The 12,573-nt window shown below is 57.1% G+C and overlaps 1 protein-coding gene across 1 annotated transcript in view; it reads left to right on the top strand.

Moving 5' to 3' along the window:
• The window catches only part of TSPAN11 (tetraspanin 11), a 68,500-nt gene that overhangs the window by 27,849 nt on the left and 28,078 nt on the right, over positions 1 to 12,573 (top strand). The window contains exon 3 of the mRNA XM_046647543.1: positions 10,940 to 11,131. Within this exon, the coding sequence (XP_046503499.1) occupies positions 10,940 to 11,131 (192 nt within the window). The remainder of the gene's footprint in view (positions 1 to 10,939; positions 11,132 to 12,573) is intronic.

Below are 12,573 nucleotides of genomic sequence, written 5' to 3' on the forward strand. Positions count from 1 at the left end.
TCAACAGCAGCTCCCGTTTGCCCTGAAGTGAGGGAGCCTCCAAGATGTGGGACTTTGAGTGCTAACACCAGGAGAGCCCCAGGCAAGCTGGGACGAGGAGTCAGCCTAGGGGAGCTGGAGGAGGAGCATCAGAGAGGTGGGGGGAAGACCAGAAGAAACAGCGTCATAGAAGCTGGAGATAAGGGAGGGGTGGACCGTGGAAAAGGGAAAGGGCACATCAAGTATTTTAAGGCCTGGAAAGTGGCCACTGGGTTTGGCCACACAGAGCTCCTTGGTGGCGGTGGTGACAGCACTCTCAAGAGAACAGAGAGGGCGAGGGGCCGAGGAAGCGCGCTCTCAGTGTAGAAAACACCCGCTGGGCACGAGGAGAAGGAGGTCAGTAGCTGGCGGGTCGAGGGCTGCTGTGAGGTGCTCCGCCCAAAATATCTGTGGCAGGGCCCTGACCTGCAAGTCCTGCTGTGCCAGGGTCCCGTGGGAGGGAGCCGGCAGTCGACGAGGTGACTGCCCTCAGGTCCCTCCCAGCCAGAGCAGCCATGCACTCTGCCTTGCTGGTGTTGGATTCCCTTGGGAGTGGTGAGGAGAAGCGCATGTGGGTGGTACGCAGGCAGATGGGCAGCAAGCGTGTTAGCAGAGAGCTCTCGGCGAGTGAGCGTCCCCCGTAGAGATCGCCCTGCTCTGAGTTAAAAATACCCCTGCCTGGGGCCTGGCTGGGTGTGGACCAGCTGCAGGGCCCCGTTCCCCTGAGCCTCGGCCCCCTTATGGGGGACGGTCGGCTTTTGAAGACTTAGGCCTCGTCTCCAGTCCGGGGTTCCTGGCATCCGCCCCTGGACCTGCTGTGATGCCCTCAGAAGTAGACACGGGGCAGACTGCTGGCCCATCTCCTCCCACGGCAGAGCACAGCGTCACACATTTTGCAGAGCACAAAGTCCCTGGGAATTTACCAGCATTCCCCAGGGAGGGGGCCTTGTCAATGAAGATCCCTCCCGTCAAGAGAAGGTTCCCTCCCACACGGGCACCCCAGAGTCCAGCTGCTGGTCCCCCCCCCCCCCCGAGCCACTCTTATTAGACACGGACCAGTGCCAGCGTCTACACGGGTGGGTGCTCCCCAACCCTGCCACGATTCCCACCTCTTCTGCCTTCCCCATCTATCCTAGAGCAGAGCAGCAGGGAGGGTCCTTGGACTGCTGTGTGGCCCCCTAGTGCCGCCTCCCACCACCGCTATGCAGACGCGAGACGTGAGCCTCGACAGCAGAGGCCGAGTGCCGTCGCGAGTGTGCCCGGGGTAGACAGTCAGACCTCCTTCCTCACCCAGAACAGTGTTCCCTCCCAGAATGTCACCTTGCCCCATCTATCCCAGTGCACCCAGAGAGGATGAGGAAGCCCTTGCCTTGGTGGTTGTGCCTAGCATCGGTGAGGCCTGCTGGAGAAAGACCTTCCGCGGGCTGTCTCCTGCGATCCCCAGGTCAGCCCCGATGGTCGGCACCCCTACAGTCCTCATTTTACAGACAGGGAACAGACTCCCTGCTCAGAACCTTGCCCCAGGGCTCCTAGTGGCTCTAAGCAGAGCTAGCGCTGACACCAGGTATACTGGTCAATAACAATGACAATTGAAGCATCCATCCCACCGTATTTATTAAGCACCTACTAAGCATCAAGCACTGTTCTGGGCGCCTGGAATACGTCCGTGGAGGAAGTTCCCATGTTCGTGGAGCTTCCTGGGTGGCTTCCTCTGTGCTTGCCTTCCGCTCGCATCATCCTCTTGACTCTGCCAGCACCGCCGAGGCTGTGAACAGCTCTGGTAGAGCTCCGCGTCAGAGTGTGGAGCTGTTTGCCCAAAGTCCGGCGCTCGAGCCCAGCTCTCTCTGACCCCTGAGCCTGTGGCCTGGCCACCATGCTTTGTCGCCTCCAGCTGTGAGTGCTGACCTTCCCACAGTGTCCTTGCGGTGTATGTGGATTAGTGAGGCAGCAGAGCGTGTGGCGAAGACTCAAGTTTGGGCTCAAGTACAGACCCCACTGTTTATTTGCCTGGGACATTAGGTGCTATGGACTGAATTGTATCCCCTTAAAATCCGTATGGTAAAGTCCTAGCCCCCAGCAACTGTAGGAGGTAATTATGGTTAAATGAGGTCGTGAGAGTGGGGTCCTAACCCAACAGGATCGGTGACTTTACGAGAAGCGGAAGAGAAGGAGAGCCCTCTCCATGAGCATGCATGAGGAGGCCGTGTGCGGACACAGTGAGCAGGCGGGTCTGAAAGCCAGGAAGAAGGCCCTCACCGAAACAGAATCAGCAGCACCTTGATCGCGGGCTCCCCGCCTCCAGAACGGCGAGAAGTACATTTCTGTGTGTAAGCCCCCAGCTGTGGTGTTTTATTACGGCGGCCCAAGCAGACAAGACATCAGGCAAGTCACATCATCCGACCGAGCCTCCCTTCTTCATACGTTAAGTGGGAGTGCCAATACCTGTAAGAATTAGAGGTTCGTTTTAGAAAAACACTGAGCTCAGCTCCTGGCGCACACCTGGCACTCAGCTATTGTGCATAGCTATTGTGATTGGATTGGACTAAGCTCTCTCTGTCCCAAGCACTGGCTTTCAGACTTTGGGGATCGTGACCCATGTAAGAAACAGGTGGCAGCATAAGAAATGCTTACGTGAAACATCATTCACAAGACTACGTTCACCATTACTGTGCCATGCACCCTGTTTTCTCTTCTGTTTTGCATTGTTGCTTTAGTGCAGGTTACAGCTGCCAAATTTATTTCACAGCCCTACTGTGTTACATTCTGAAGTTTGCAAACCCCAGGGCAGCGGGATGTTGCAGGTGGTCCCCAGCTCCACCCCGACGCAGGCAGGACTCAGGTGCCTGTGATGGTGCGTCAGGCCTGGGGTGCGTGATGACTCTTTAAACCAAGTCTCTACCAGCTTCCACTGAAGCACAATTTGAGGGTTATAAACGCTCCAAATTGAGTCTTACAACCAGTCTGTCATTATCTTCATTCCCATTTTGTAGATGATAAAACTGAAGCCCAGATGATTAGCAGAGTTCTATGTCAGTAGAACTGGGTTTTCTGGCTCAAAGTCTGGTGCTCTTCCCATCTCCATAGATCACTGACATAATTGCAGCCTTAGATCCACTGCTCTGGCACTTACATGGAGTCCAAAAGATCCCAAGGTTCAAGGTTGAACTTGAATGAGGATGTTTTGGTGGTATGGGCATTCAGACATGCAGAGTATGAAGAATACAAGCAAGACTTAAGCAGTCACACAGACACCCACGCCCTGTAGCTGAGCCCACCCCACCTGTGGACCCGCACCCCTGACACGCAACCCTTCCTGACCCATCCTTCACCACCACCCTCCGTTGCATTTCCGTTAAGGCAGTGTTAATCGTGATGACCTCTCTCAGCAGGGGAACCTCCCTTGGGTGTAGCTCTGGGACAGGAACCAAATAGGCCAACACGTCCATGTCCCCTTCATGACCCTAGAAGAAAGTGTGACCTAGGCTGCCCCCCGTAGCCGCCCAGGAACTGCTTTTCTTCCCCTTGCATTTCCTGCACAACTCCTTACAGCTCCCAGCACCCCTGCAGTGTTGCCCTCTAATTTATTATTTTAATTAGCTGCTTGGCTGTGTTAATAGTCAAAACTTTCCCAACCTCCCAGGAGCCATGCCAGGCTGTGGAAGAACTAGGGGACCAGCCGGGGACCTTGACTGGAGCAGCTGCCTCTGTCCCGAAGCTCTGTCCTGCCGTTTGTCCTTCCTTGGGGACCAGTGGAGCTCAGCCTCTGGGGAATCCCTGGGGTCCCATCAGAGGGACATGGGCCAACACAGGAGGCAGGGAAGACGGAGGACTTGAGCTCCGGCCAGTGGAGCGAGGTGGCTGGAGGGCACCCCAGCACCCCTCCCGGACCCTGGGGAGGCCTTGGTGGGAAAGAGCCTTCGCTAGATTCCCTGCCGAGGGTGGAAAGCCTTTCGCTTGGGACTTTCTCGTCCCGGGGACCCTGAACCCTGCCCACCTCCCGGGCGTGTCACTGAGAAAGAACCCGCGGGGGCCTGGCAGTTGGTCTTTCTGCTGGGCCCCTTCTGAAGGTGCTGGAGTCACAGAAGCCCCGGTGTTCAGGGCCTCTCTGCCCCTCCGTGCTGTCAGGTCGGCTGGGGGACAGGCTCATGCTGGAGGGCATGCACATGTGGTCAGCACTGGCAGGTGAGGCCAGTCAAGGGTGGAGCCCACAGTGACAGCTCAGGGCTGCCCTGCTGGACCCTGGGCCTGGCTGTGGCCCTGACACCAGGCGGCTTGCTTCACGCACAAAGCAGCTTTGGGTGGGTCGTCAGCCCAGTTGGTACAATGGACACTAAACTGGACATTAGAGTTTTTGAGTTCTAGTCCCCTCTCCGCCCCCGGCTAGGTATGGGAGCTTGGAAAAGTCACCTCACTCTCTGGGCCTCCGTTTCTTCGTCCAGAACATAGAAGGGGTTAGACTCGATTCTTTCCTCCCTGCCTCCTTCCGTGTGGAGTTCCTGGGCGTCTACCGTGTGTGACTGCTCGGGTGCGGAGATGAACGAGATTTAACTGGGAGGCTGAAGGGGGGACAGAGAAAGCAAGGAACACAGAACCGCGCCGCGATGCATGTCCTGTAGAAACTGGCACAGGCTGAGGAAGCGGCAGGAGGATGGAATGACTCACTGAGCAGGGCAGGGACGCACAGGCAGGCTCCCTCCAGCTTTGCGCTGGGTTTGAGAGTGAACAGGTGACCTGGGTTCCCTCTTGTTATGAGGGTAGATGGGATTGAGGGAGGGGGAAGTAGTCCTCTTATTTTGTCAAGGGCTCTTTAATGCCCAGGAGCCGAGAAAATAATGCCTTGAAGTGGAAAGTGGCCTTTAGCATGACAAGCCTATCCTTGAAGATTCAACTCAGAACGGGCGGGCGGTGGTGCCAAGGCCACTGGAGCATGGGGTGAGCCTGGAGGAATGCTTGCCTGGTGCTGGGGAGGGGTTAGGCATTCCTAAGGTGGATAGCAGTCCTTGACGAGGATCCCCTGGGCCCCGTGGCAGGCGCAGAGGCCCGTGGGGGAGTTCAGTGTAGGGCAGAGTGCTGTCTACCCCACGTGCGTGTAAGGGCTCAGCAACGCTCCGTGTGGGCTGAGTTCAGCAGACTCTCCAGAGTTGGGAATGAGAAGCCATTCTTTAAAAGTGACCCAGCCAGCCACAGGGGACTGAGCCTTGCTCAGACCCTGTCTCCAGGCCTCTCCCTAAGCCCCCACCTCTCCTTCATGTGGGGAGTTACCCTTGTGATTTCTGAGGCAGAGTCTGCCCGCCCAGGCACCAGTGAGCAGCATGGCAGCAGGGACCAGGGACGGTACAGTGTCAGGCCTGGGCCCCGCCGCTGGCGTCTGCCTGGTCACAGATGCACAATGATGCCAGTTGACAGAGGAGAGGGAGTGGGGAAGCGTTAGTCTGGCGTTGAGAACCCCTCGAGTGCTGCCCCCGCCTGTGCCAGGGCCTGGACTGCCCTGGAGAGAAGTCCGTTCCCTCTGGGACTCAGACTGCCCCTCTAAACTTAAAAATTGCCAAAAAGCAGGGAAGAGAGATCCTGATGTCGCCCAAGGAATTCGGCAGACAGAGGCAGCCAGGACAGCAGGGACGGTGTTTTCCCGGCGCCCTACGCTGGTCCCACGCACCAAGTGCCACCCCCACTGTGGTGGCTCCTGTGTGCCAGGCCGCGTGCTGGGCCCGGGCTGCCGAGGGTGGTGAGGTGTGGTCCCTGCAGCACGCTGCGGGCCACGCCAGCCAGAGTGCAGGAGATGGAGCGACGCCCCCCAGGAAGGTCAGAGGTGGAAGAGGAAGGGCACAGAGAGCAGGGAGGGAAAGGTGGGGAGCAGTGAGGGGTGAGGGGTCTGAGGCCCGAGAGGCTCTGTGCCTGGTCCTGATCCACAGGGCGAACGGAAGAGCTGGGGTGTGGACACTGGCAGCGTGCCCAGAGCCCCCCTCACCACTGCGTAGTTAGTGGCCGTCGGCAGTGTTTTCAAGAAAGCAGCCACTGAGTTCCTCGTGACGAAAGCTAGGTGTGGAGGAGGGGGAGGAGAGAAGATGAAGCCAGAAGTCAGGCCAAGGTCAAATGTCGAAGGGCTTGGTGCCCTGGGTGCTAGGGAGCTGGTGCGATTTTTTGGCAGGGGTGCGAAGTGGACCAGCACCTGAGTCACAGCATGCTGGCCTCTGGGTCAAGTAGGGGCCAGGAGGTGATCCGGGGGCACTGGCGAGGGGGCCCAAGCCAGGGCCGTGCATGGGGTGATGCTCTGCAGTGCATGTGACAACAACTGGGGCTGGCACGCGGTTGTCCCTGCGAGGAAAGGAGGGAGTCTGCAGTGACCTGGGGGTCCCGGTCTGGCACGGTGGTGGTGCTGTTGACGAGACCAACCAGGGAGCAGCGTAGATGACAAGTGTGGTTCTGAACAGGGGAACACACTCAGCCCAAATCCGTTCCAGGGCACGTGGTGTCTGGCACCTGGGGGACCCTGGCACGCCCTTACTGATTGAGCTGCACTGCCCACCCTGCGCGCTTCCCGCCCCCCATGCCGTGGGCCCCCCGCTGGTGAGAGCAGAGAACCCTCTGGCCAGGGCACCCTTCCTTATGGGAGCCCCAGTCCTGTCCTGCTCCGCCCTGCTGTCCTCTCCCCAGATCCCAGCACGGAAACCCCTGGGTATCCTGACCACGGAAAATCCTGTGATTACTTTTACACCCTCTGCCTGCTTTCCTTCAGGGCCGCCTGATTTCTATCAGGCCCTAGGCACCTGCGGCTACTCGGGCTAGTCCTTCTCCCCGTGAAGACACGAGCAACTTTTTGGCAAGATTTCTTCTCTGTAGATAGGAAGTTCCTAAAATGACATGGTGTGGGCGCTCTGCCCTGCCCTTCCTGGCCTGTGGTGGCCTCGCTGGTAAGAAGGCCAGCCTTACCCTCTGCGGGGTTTCTGGCTAATCTGCTACAGGCCATGGCTTTGAAAAATGTGGTTAATGTTCTACGGAAAACCAGCCCAGTTTCTGTAAAGAGCCAAGTGCTGTTGAGTCCACTCTGCGCAAGTGGCTGCTGAAAGGGCTCGCGGGGGTGGGATGTCGGGGCCCCCGTCGCCTCCCCGCTCAGTTCCTCTCCCACCTCTTCTGCTGACCTACACAGTCTCCAGAAGGCGCGAGTGCAAGCCGTGAACCGCTGCTCCAGAGGCATCTTGCGGGAGGAGTATTGGTGGCAGGTTGTCCCCTGGTGCCAACAGGGGCCTTCTACCCACGAACGGATACTTTTCCTCCAGCACCCTCGTTCTACAGATGAAGAAACTGAGCTTGTCAGGGCTGGAGCCCAGGGGCCTGCTGACTTCTGCTTTCCCCAGACACCCTCTGGTGACGCACTCTGACAGTTAGCAGCGTGCACGTTTCCTGTCCAGAGGAAGGATTGTTTTCTAAAGAGCTCCCCGAGTCCCAAGCCGGAGACCCCCCCCCCAAAGGACTTGAAACCCTCTTGCTCCTGATGGCAAACCCCACTCGGCATCCCCTGCAGACGCTCACTTCTCCACCAGATGTGGCACTCCAGGCAGGGTTGGGGACCCCATTGACTCAGACCCACCTCCCGATTTCTGGACATCAGAATGAGTTTGGGTTTGTTGTTTTCTAGACCTTAATCAAGGCAGCACGTCCCCCTAGATCCCTCCCAGACCCTCCCCTGGGGCGGGGACCCTGCTGTCACCCTGGCTGACTTGCAGGCTCTGCCTGCTTTTCAAGGCTCCGGCCTTTCCTTGGGACCAGCTCTGGCAGAGAGCAACCTCCGGTGGTGGGATCAGCCCTGCTCCTCCCCCGGGGCTGCGTGTCTCAAAGCCCCACATCTTCCCCTGCGAGCCACATGTGTTCCTTTCTTGCATACTCTTGATTTTCACCCCTTTGGACTGAAAATTCTACTCCTCATTATCCCACGTTCTACCCCAAAGCTCCTAGCAGAGCGAACACCCTAACCTAGACAGGGAAAAGGACGGGGTTCAAATCCTGAACAAATGTTACGGGGACTCCAGGCAGCGGCCCCCGGAAGGCCCAAACCTTCCAGGAGGCAGTGTTCTCTGAGGTCCCACACAGCCCCACCTACTGGGGGAAAGGGGCAGGACACTTTGACCCCTGTTAAACATGAAACCTCCAGTTGGTCTCAGCTGGGGCTACCTGGGAACTTTATAAAATATTCACGCCTGGGCCCCACTCCCAGAGGTCTGGTCAGCCCGGGCGTGTCCGGCCTTTGCAGAGCTCCCAGGTGGCCGTGCAGCCGGGCCAGCAACACTGCCTTAGAGGGACATGGAGGAGGTGGGGTGGAGCTCAGACCGTCCACACCAGGGCTCATTACAAGGTCGGGTTTTCAGCCCCGAACCTGAATGCGGTATTTTATGTGGATGCCCATGTCTCTGGGCAAAACATCCAAAGCTTTTTATCAGATTCTCAGTGGGTTCCATGTCCCCTAACAGATGAATTGTCCCCAGTCCACTTCAAACGCGTCCCTTTGGAGGTCCCAGATCCCACGCTCAGCCTGGACGCTGGGTTGGGAGCGGGCTGACACACCTGATGGATAATGATGATGGGCATGCTCCCCTAAAGAGACTACACTCATGAAAAGCCAAGTTTCTCAGCTTTTGGCTGGAGTTAGATCAACTCAGTGTGGTCACACTGACTGTTTCATGTTGCTCAGAATCTCTTCCTGGCACTATCATGTGCCTTTGATTAATAAAAATTGAGACATGAATTATTAATTAATGCTTGTTTTTGGTAGGCAGAAGCCCTCCAAACATAAGATCCGTGGGAAAAAGTCATCAAAGGGGTGTGTAGTGGTTAGAGATGGGTAACCACTGGTCCTATTACAACCTCCTTATTTGAGAGATGAAGAAACAGGCCCAGAGAGGTAAGGGACTATCTTTGGGTCACACAGCTAGTTTAGCAAAGTTGGGACACTCACTCAAGCCTTCCAGGTATGCTGTAAGGACAGAAAGAACATGTGCAGGATATTTTGCTGGAAACCCTCACTTCACACAATTCCATTGGCCCAGACTCAGGAAATTCTGCACTGTTCAAGGAGCTTGTGTGGGCCAGAGATAGCCTACGCACACACAGAGTTTAAAACCCTATTGTAGTCCAGGATTTCATAGCATCTGAGATGCTGTCAATTGTAAGATACGCCATTGTTTTCTGTACCACTAAGAAAAAGTGCTGCCAAGTGTAATTGCAAGATGCCATTAATCACAGGATGCATCTCAGTTTTAGAGATGTTATAATGTGAGAGAAAAGGCGCACCACGGGATTGAGGAAATGTGGCACGTTAGCCTCTCCCGTTCCTTTAGGAGCGGCACAGCTGTGTGACATCCCTCCACTGGCTCTCTTACCTGCTGGGTGTACTAAGTGGGATAAATGGCACTTCAAAGAAAACAGACACATTTAAAAGGCAGCAGTGCGTAGCGGAGCGGGTCCAGCCCGATCTGTGGGTCCAAGGACAAAGTCCTGGGTTGGCCCCAGAAGACCTGGTTTGAACCTCAGTTCTGAAATTTCAGTGGTGTTGTCTTGTTCTTATTCCCTCCAAGCCCCATTTCCTCATCTACAAAACAGAGCCAACACATACCCTGCCGCCCTGCCCCGTCTCACAGAACTGTTGCAGCTCAGAGGAGAAAATGGTAAAAGACGTGCAAGTTAGTGATGTCAGAGACTAGCGCATATTAATGGCTAAAAGCCACCTCCATTTGCTCCCTGTGACTGCTCAGAGCAGAGCACTGGGAGACGACAGCGTGGCTTATGCAAAGAGCCATTCTGGGGCAGATGGAGACACCTCGTAGGGGCAAGGCTGCATGGACAGCACCCAGGGGGGCTTCTCTAACTTTGGCCACACCAGGACCCCTTAAGGGAGCCTCTCCCACCCGTCTGAGGAAGAGAGCTCGTCCTTAAGTGGGGCAGGGAGTCTAGGGCGGGACAGAAGTCTGCGTGCCCAGGAGCAGGGGGCAGAGATGGTTAGAGGTCCCAGGGGCCATGCCCCTCCAGATGGTGGCCAGACACCCCTAATACTCCCCATCTGGCACCTTGAGGACATACACATGTGCACGTGTGCACACACACACACACACACACACAACCCTGCTTCTGCTGAGCATAAGAGTCACAGAAAGAGTTATTCAGCCTCATTGCAGAAAGAGCCAGGCAAGTGAGCCCCCCAGCTGTTTTTCCCAGGTCCCCTTTCTCAGGAGGCGTCCCCTTGGCCTGCCAATCCACGGGGTCTTGTCCCTGCCCGCTTCTCAGTCCCAAAAGGGAATCTGACAGTCAGCAGAGAACTCTCCTCTCCCCCTCCTTCCTCCTGTGGTCTCAGAGCCACTCCAGCCTGGGGAACAAGCGTCCTTTCAGCCTTGGAGGCAGGGGCCAAGCTGGCGGACCCTGGGCTCTGGGCTCTCGTGCTGGCCCTGCCCCAGCCCCTAACTGCCGCTGACTAGACACAGGCCTCGGGCCCTTCCTCTGTGGCCTCGGTTTCTGGTTTCTTCATCTGTAGAACAGAGAGGAGAAGCGTAGTCAGCCGGTGGTGCTTCCCCGGTGGGCACATATGGGGATGAAACGGGGCGGCTTGAGAAAGTGCGAGGGGTGGGGATCCAGAGGCGAAGGGACTCAGACAGGCTGGCTGTCCCACAGCTGCTGTTGTCACCCTGCCTCACAGTGGGGATGCAACAGGCATCGTGGCAAGAAGCACAGAATCGGGAGTCAGGCCTGGATGCAGAGTCTGTCGCTGCAGCTCGCGTGGGCGCGTGGCCGTGGACAAGTCTGACCTCTCATAATCTCCATTTCCTCATGTAGAAGCTGGGGCGAGGGAACCATCCCCGCGGGCCCTCTGCAGGCTGAACGCGAGGTCCCAGGGAAGGGCCCCACGGCCTCCTCTGACCAGGTGTATCTCCCCCAGGTCGGCGGGGCTGCTGTCCTGGCGCTGGGCGTCTGGACCCTGGTGGAGAAGAGTGGCTACCTCAGTGTCCTGGCCTCCAGCACCTTTGCCGCTTCCACCTACATCCTCATCTTCGCGGGCGCTCTCGTCATGGTGACCGGCTTCCTGGGCTTCAGCGCCATCATCCGGGAGGACAGGAGCTGCCTCTCCACCGTGAGTACCCGCCTGCCCAGCTCTGCCCGGTGCTGTGGCTGGAGGGAGGGAAACCTGCCTGGGGGCCTCAGAGAGCCAAGCCAGAGCCCCTCCCCACCACTCTGTCCCCCCAATCAGGCTCCTGTACTGAGAACCGCCACCAAGTGATAGTGGCCCCGGCCCTGGCCTCTGAGGCCCCGGGAAAGCTGGAGGGGCGGCTGCCCTGGGCCTGCCGTTTGCCAGAGTCTCCAGGTTCATAGGACCTAAGCCAGGGTGCGGCCTCAGTCGTGGTGGCAGCAGCTGCTCCTCCTTCCCTCCTTCTTCCATACCCCCTACCCTTCCACTTCCCCCTCTTCCTTCTCCTCCCAGATTTCATCGTGGTGATTTTCAAAGATACGCAAAAGTGAAAAGAATGTTCTACCGTAGCTCCACGTCCCGTCACCCAGACTCGACAACTGACATGTCGGAGCCAGTCCTGTTCCGTCTGCACCTCCCCCACTTCCCCCCCGACGTCCCAGACATCACGTCATCTGTGCATGTCTCAGGGTGTACCTGGAAACTTCAGGATCCCTTTTTAGAAAACATCATGGCACTACCTTTATTCACCTAGAAACAATGAACAGTCATGCCTTAACGTCATGAAATAACCAGGGAGTTTCACAGTTCCCCAGTTGACCCATAAACTGGTTTTTTTTAAAGTTTGTTTGGATCGGAATCCAAATTAGGTCCAAATATTAAAATTGGTTCATTTGTCTCCCTAGTCTCTAAGCTACCTTGTCAGTCTCTCCTTTTTCTTATTCTGTTGGAGGACCCGGCCGTCTGTCCTGCAGTTTCTCTGGGTTTCTGATTACAGCCTTGCGATGTTGTTTCACATGTTCTCCTGGTACTTGGATCTAGAAGCTTGATCAGACTCAGGTTTGATTGTGATGCAAGAGTATTTCATGGGTGGTGGTGTGGGCAGCACAGGCTCCCCGACAGCCTCCCCACTGAGAAGCTGGCAGGACTCTCCCTAGCGACTCAGAGCGTCGAGAAAGGAGGCCCGGGCGGGACTGCGGGGGGCCAAAGCTGGGGTCCTGCTCAGGCCTCTCCAGACCAAACCCCCTAACCCCCGGGCACCTGTTGCCAGGGCAGGTGCCCCCCTAGTCTCCTCCCAGACTAGGGGGAGAGCCCAGCCCAGTGTGGGCAGGGGAGGCTCCAAACACTTGACTTAGCAAGGAAAACCAGGGCTGGAACTGGTCTGAGTCTCATCAGGAAATCAGATTGAGCTGAAAGGAACCGGGTAGCAGGAAGAAGCCTTGAAGGGCTGTGCTCTCCCTGCCCTGCTTCCCATCCCCCCGCTGACGGGGAAGCCTTGGCTCTTGCACATCCGACCAAGGGAGCAGGGGGCAGTGGAGGGGCCCCTGCAGCCTCTCTCACCATCAGTGACCTAGTTTTTAGCTCTGGATTCAAAGTACCTGTGTACA

The sequence above is a fragment of the Equus quagga genome, chromosome 1 (assembly GCF_021613505.1).
Source record: "Equus quagga isolate Etosha38 chromosome 1, UCLA_HA_Equagga_1.0, whole genome shotgun sequence".
NCBI classification, from domain to species: Eukaryota; Metazoa; Chordata; class Mammalia; order Perissodactyla; family Equidae; genus Equus; species Equus quagga.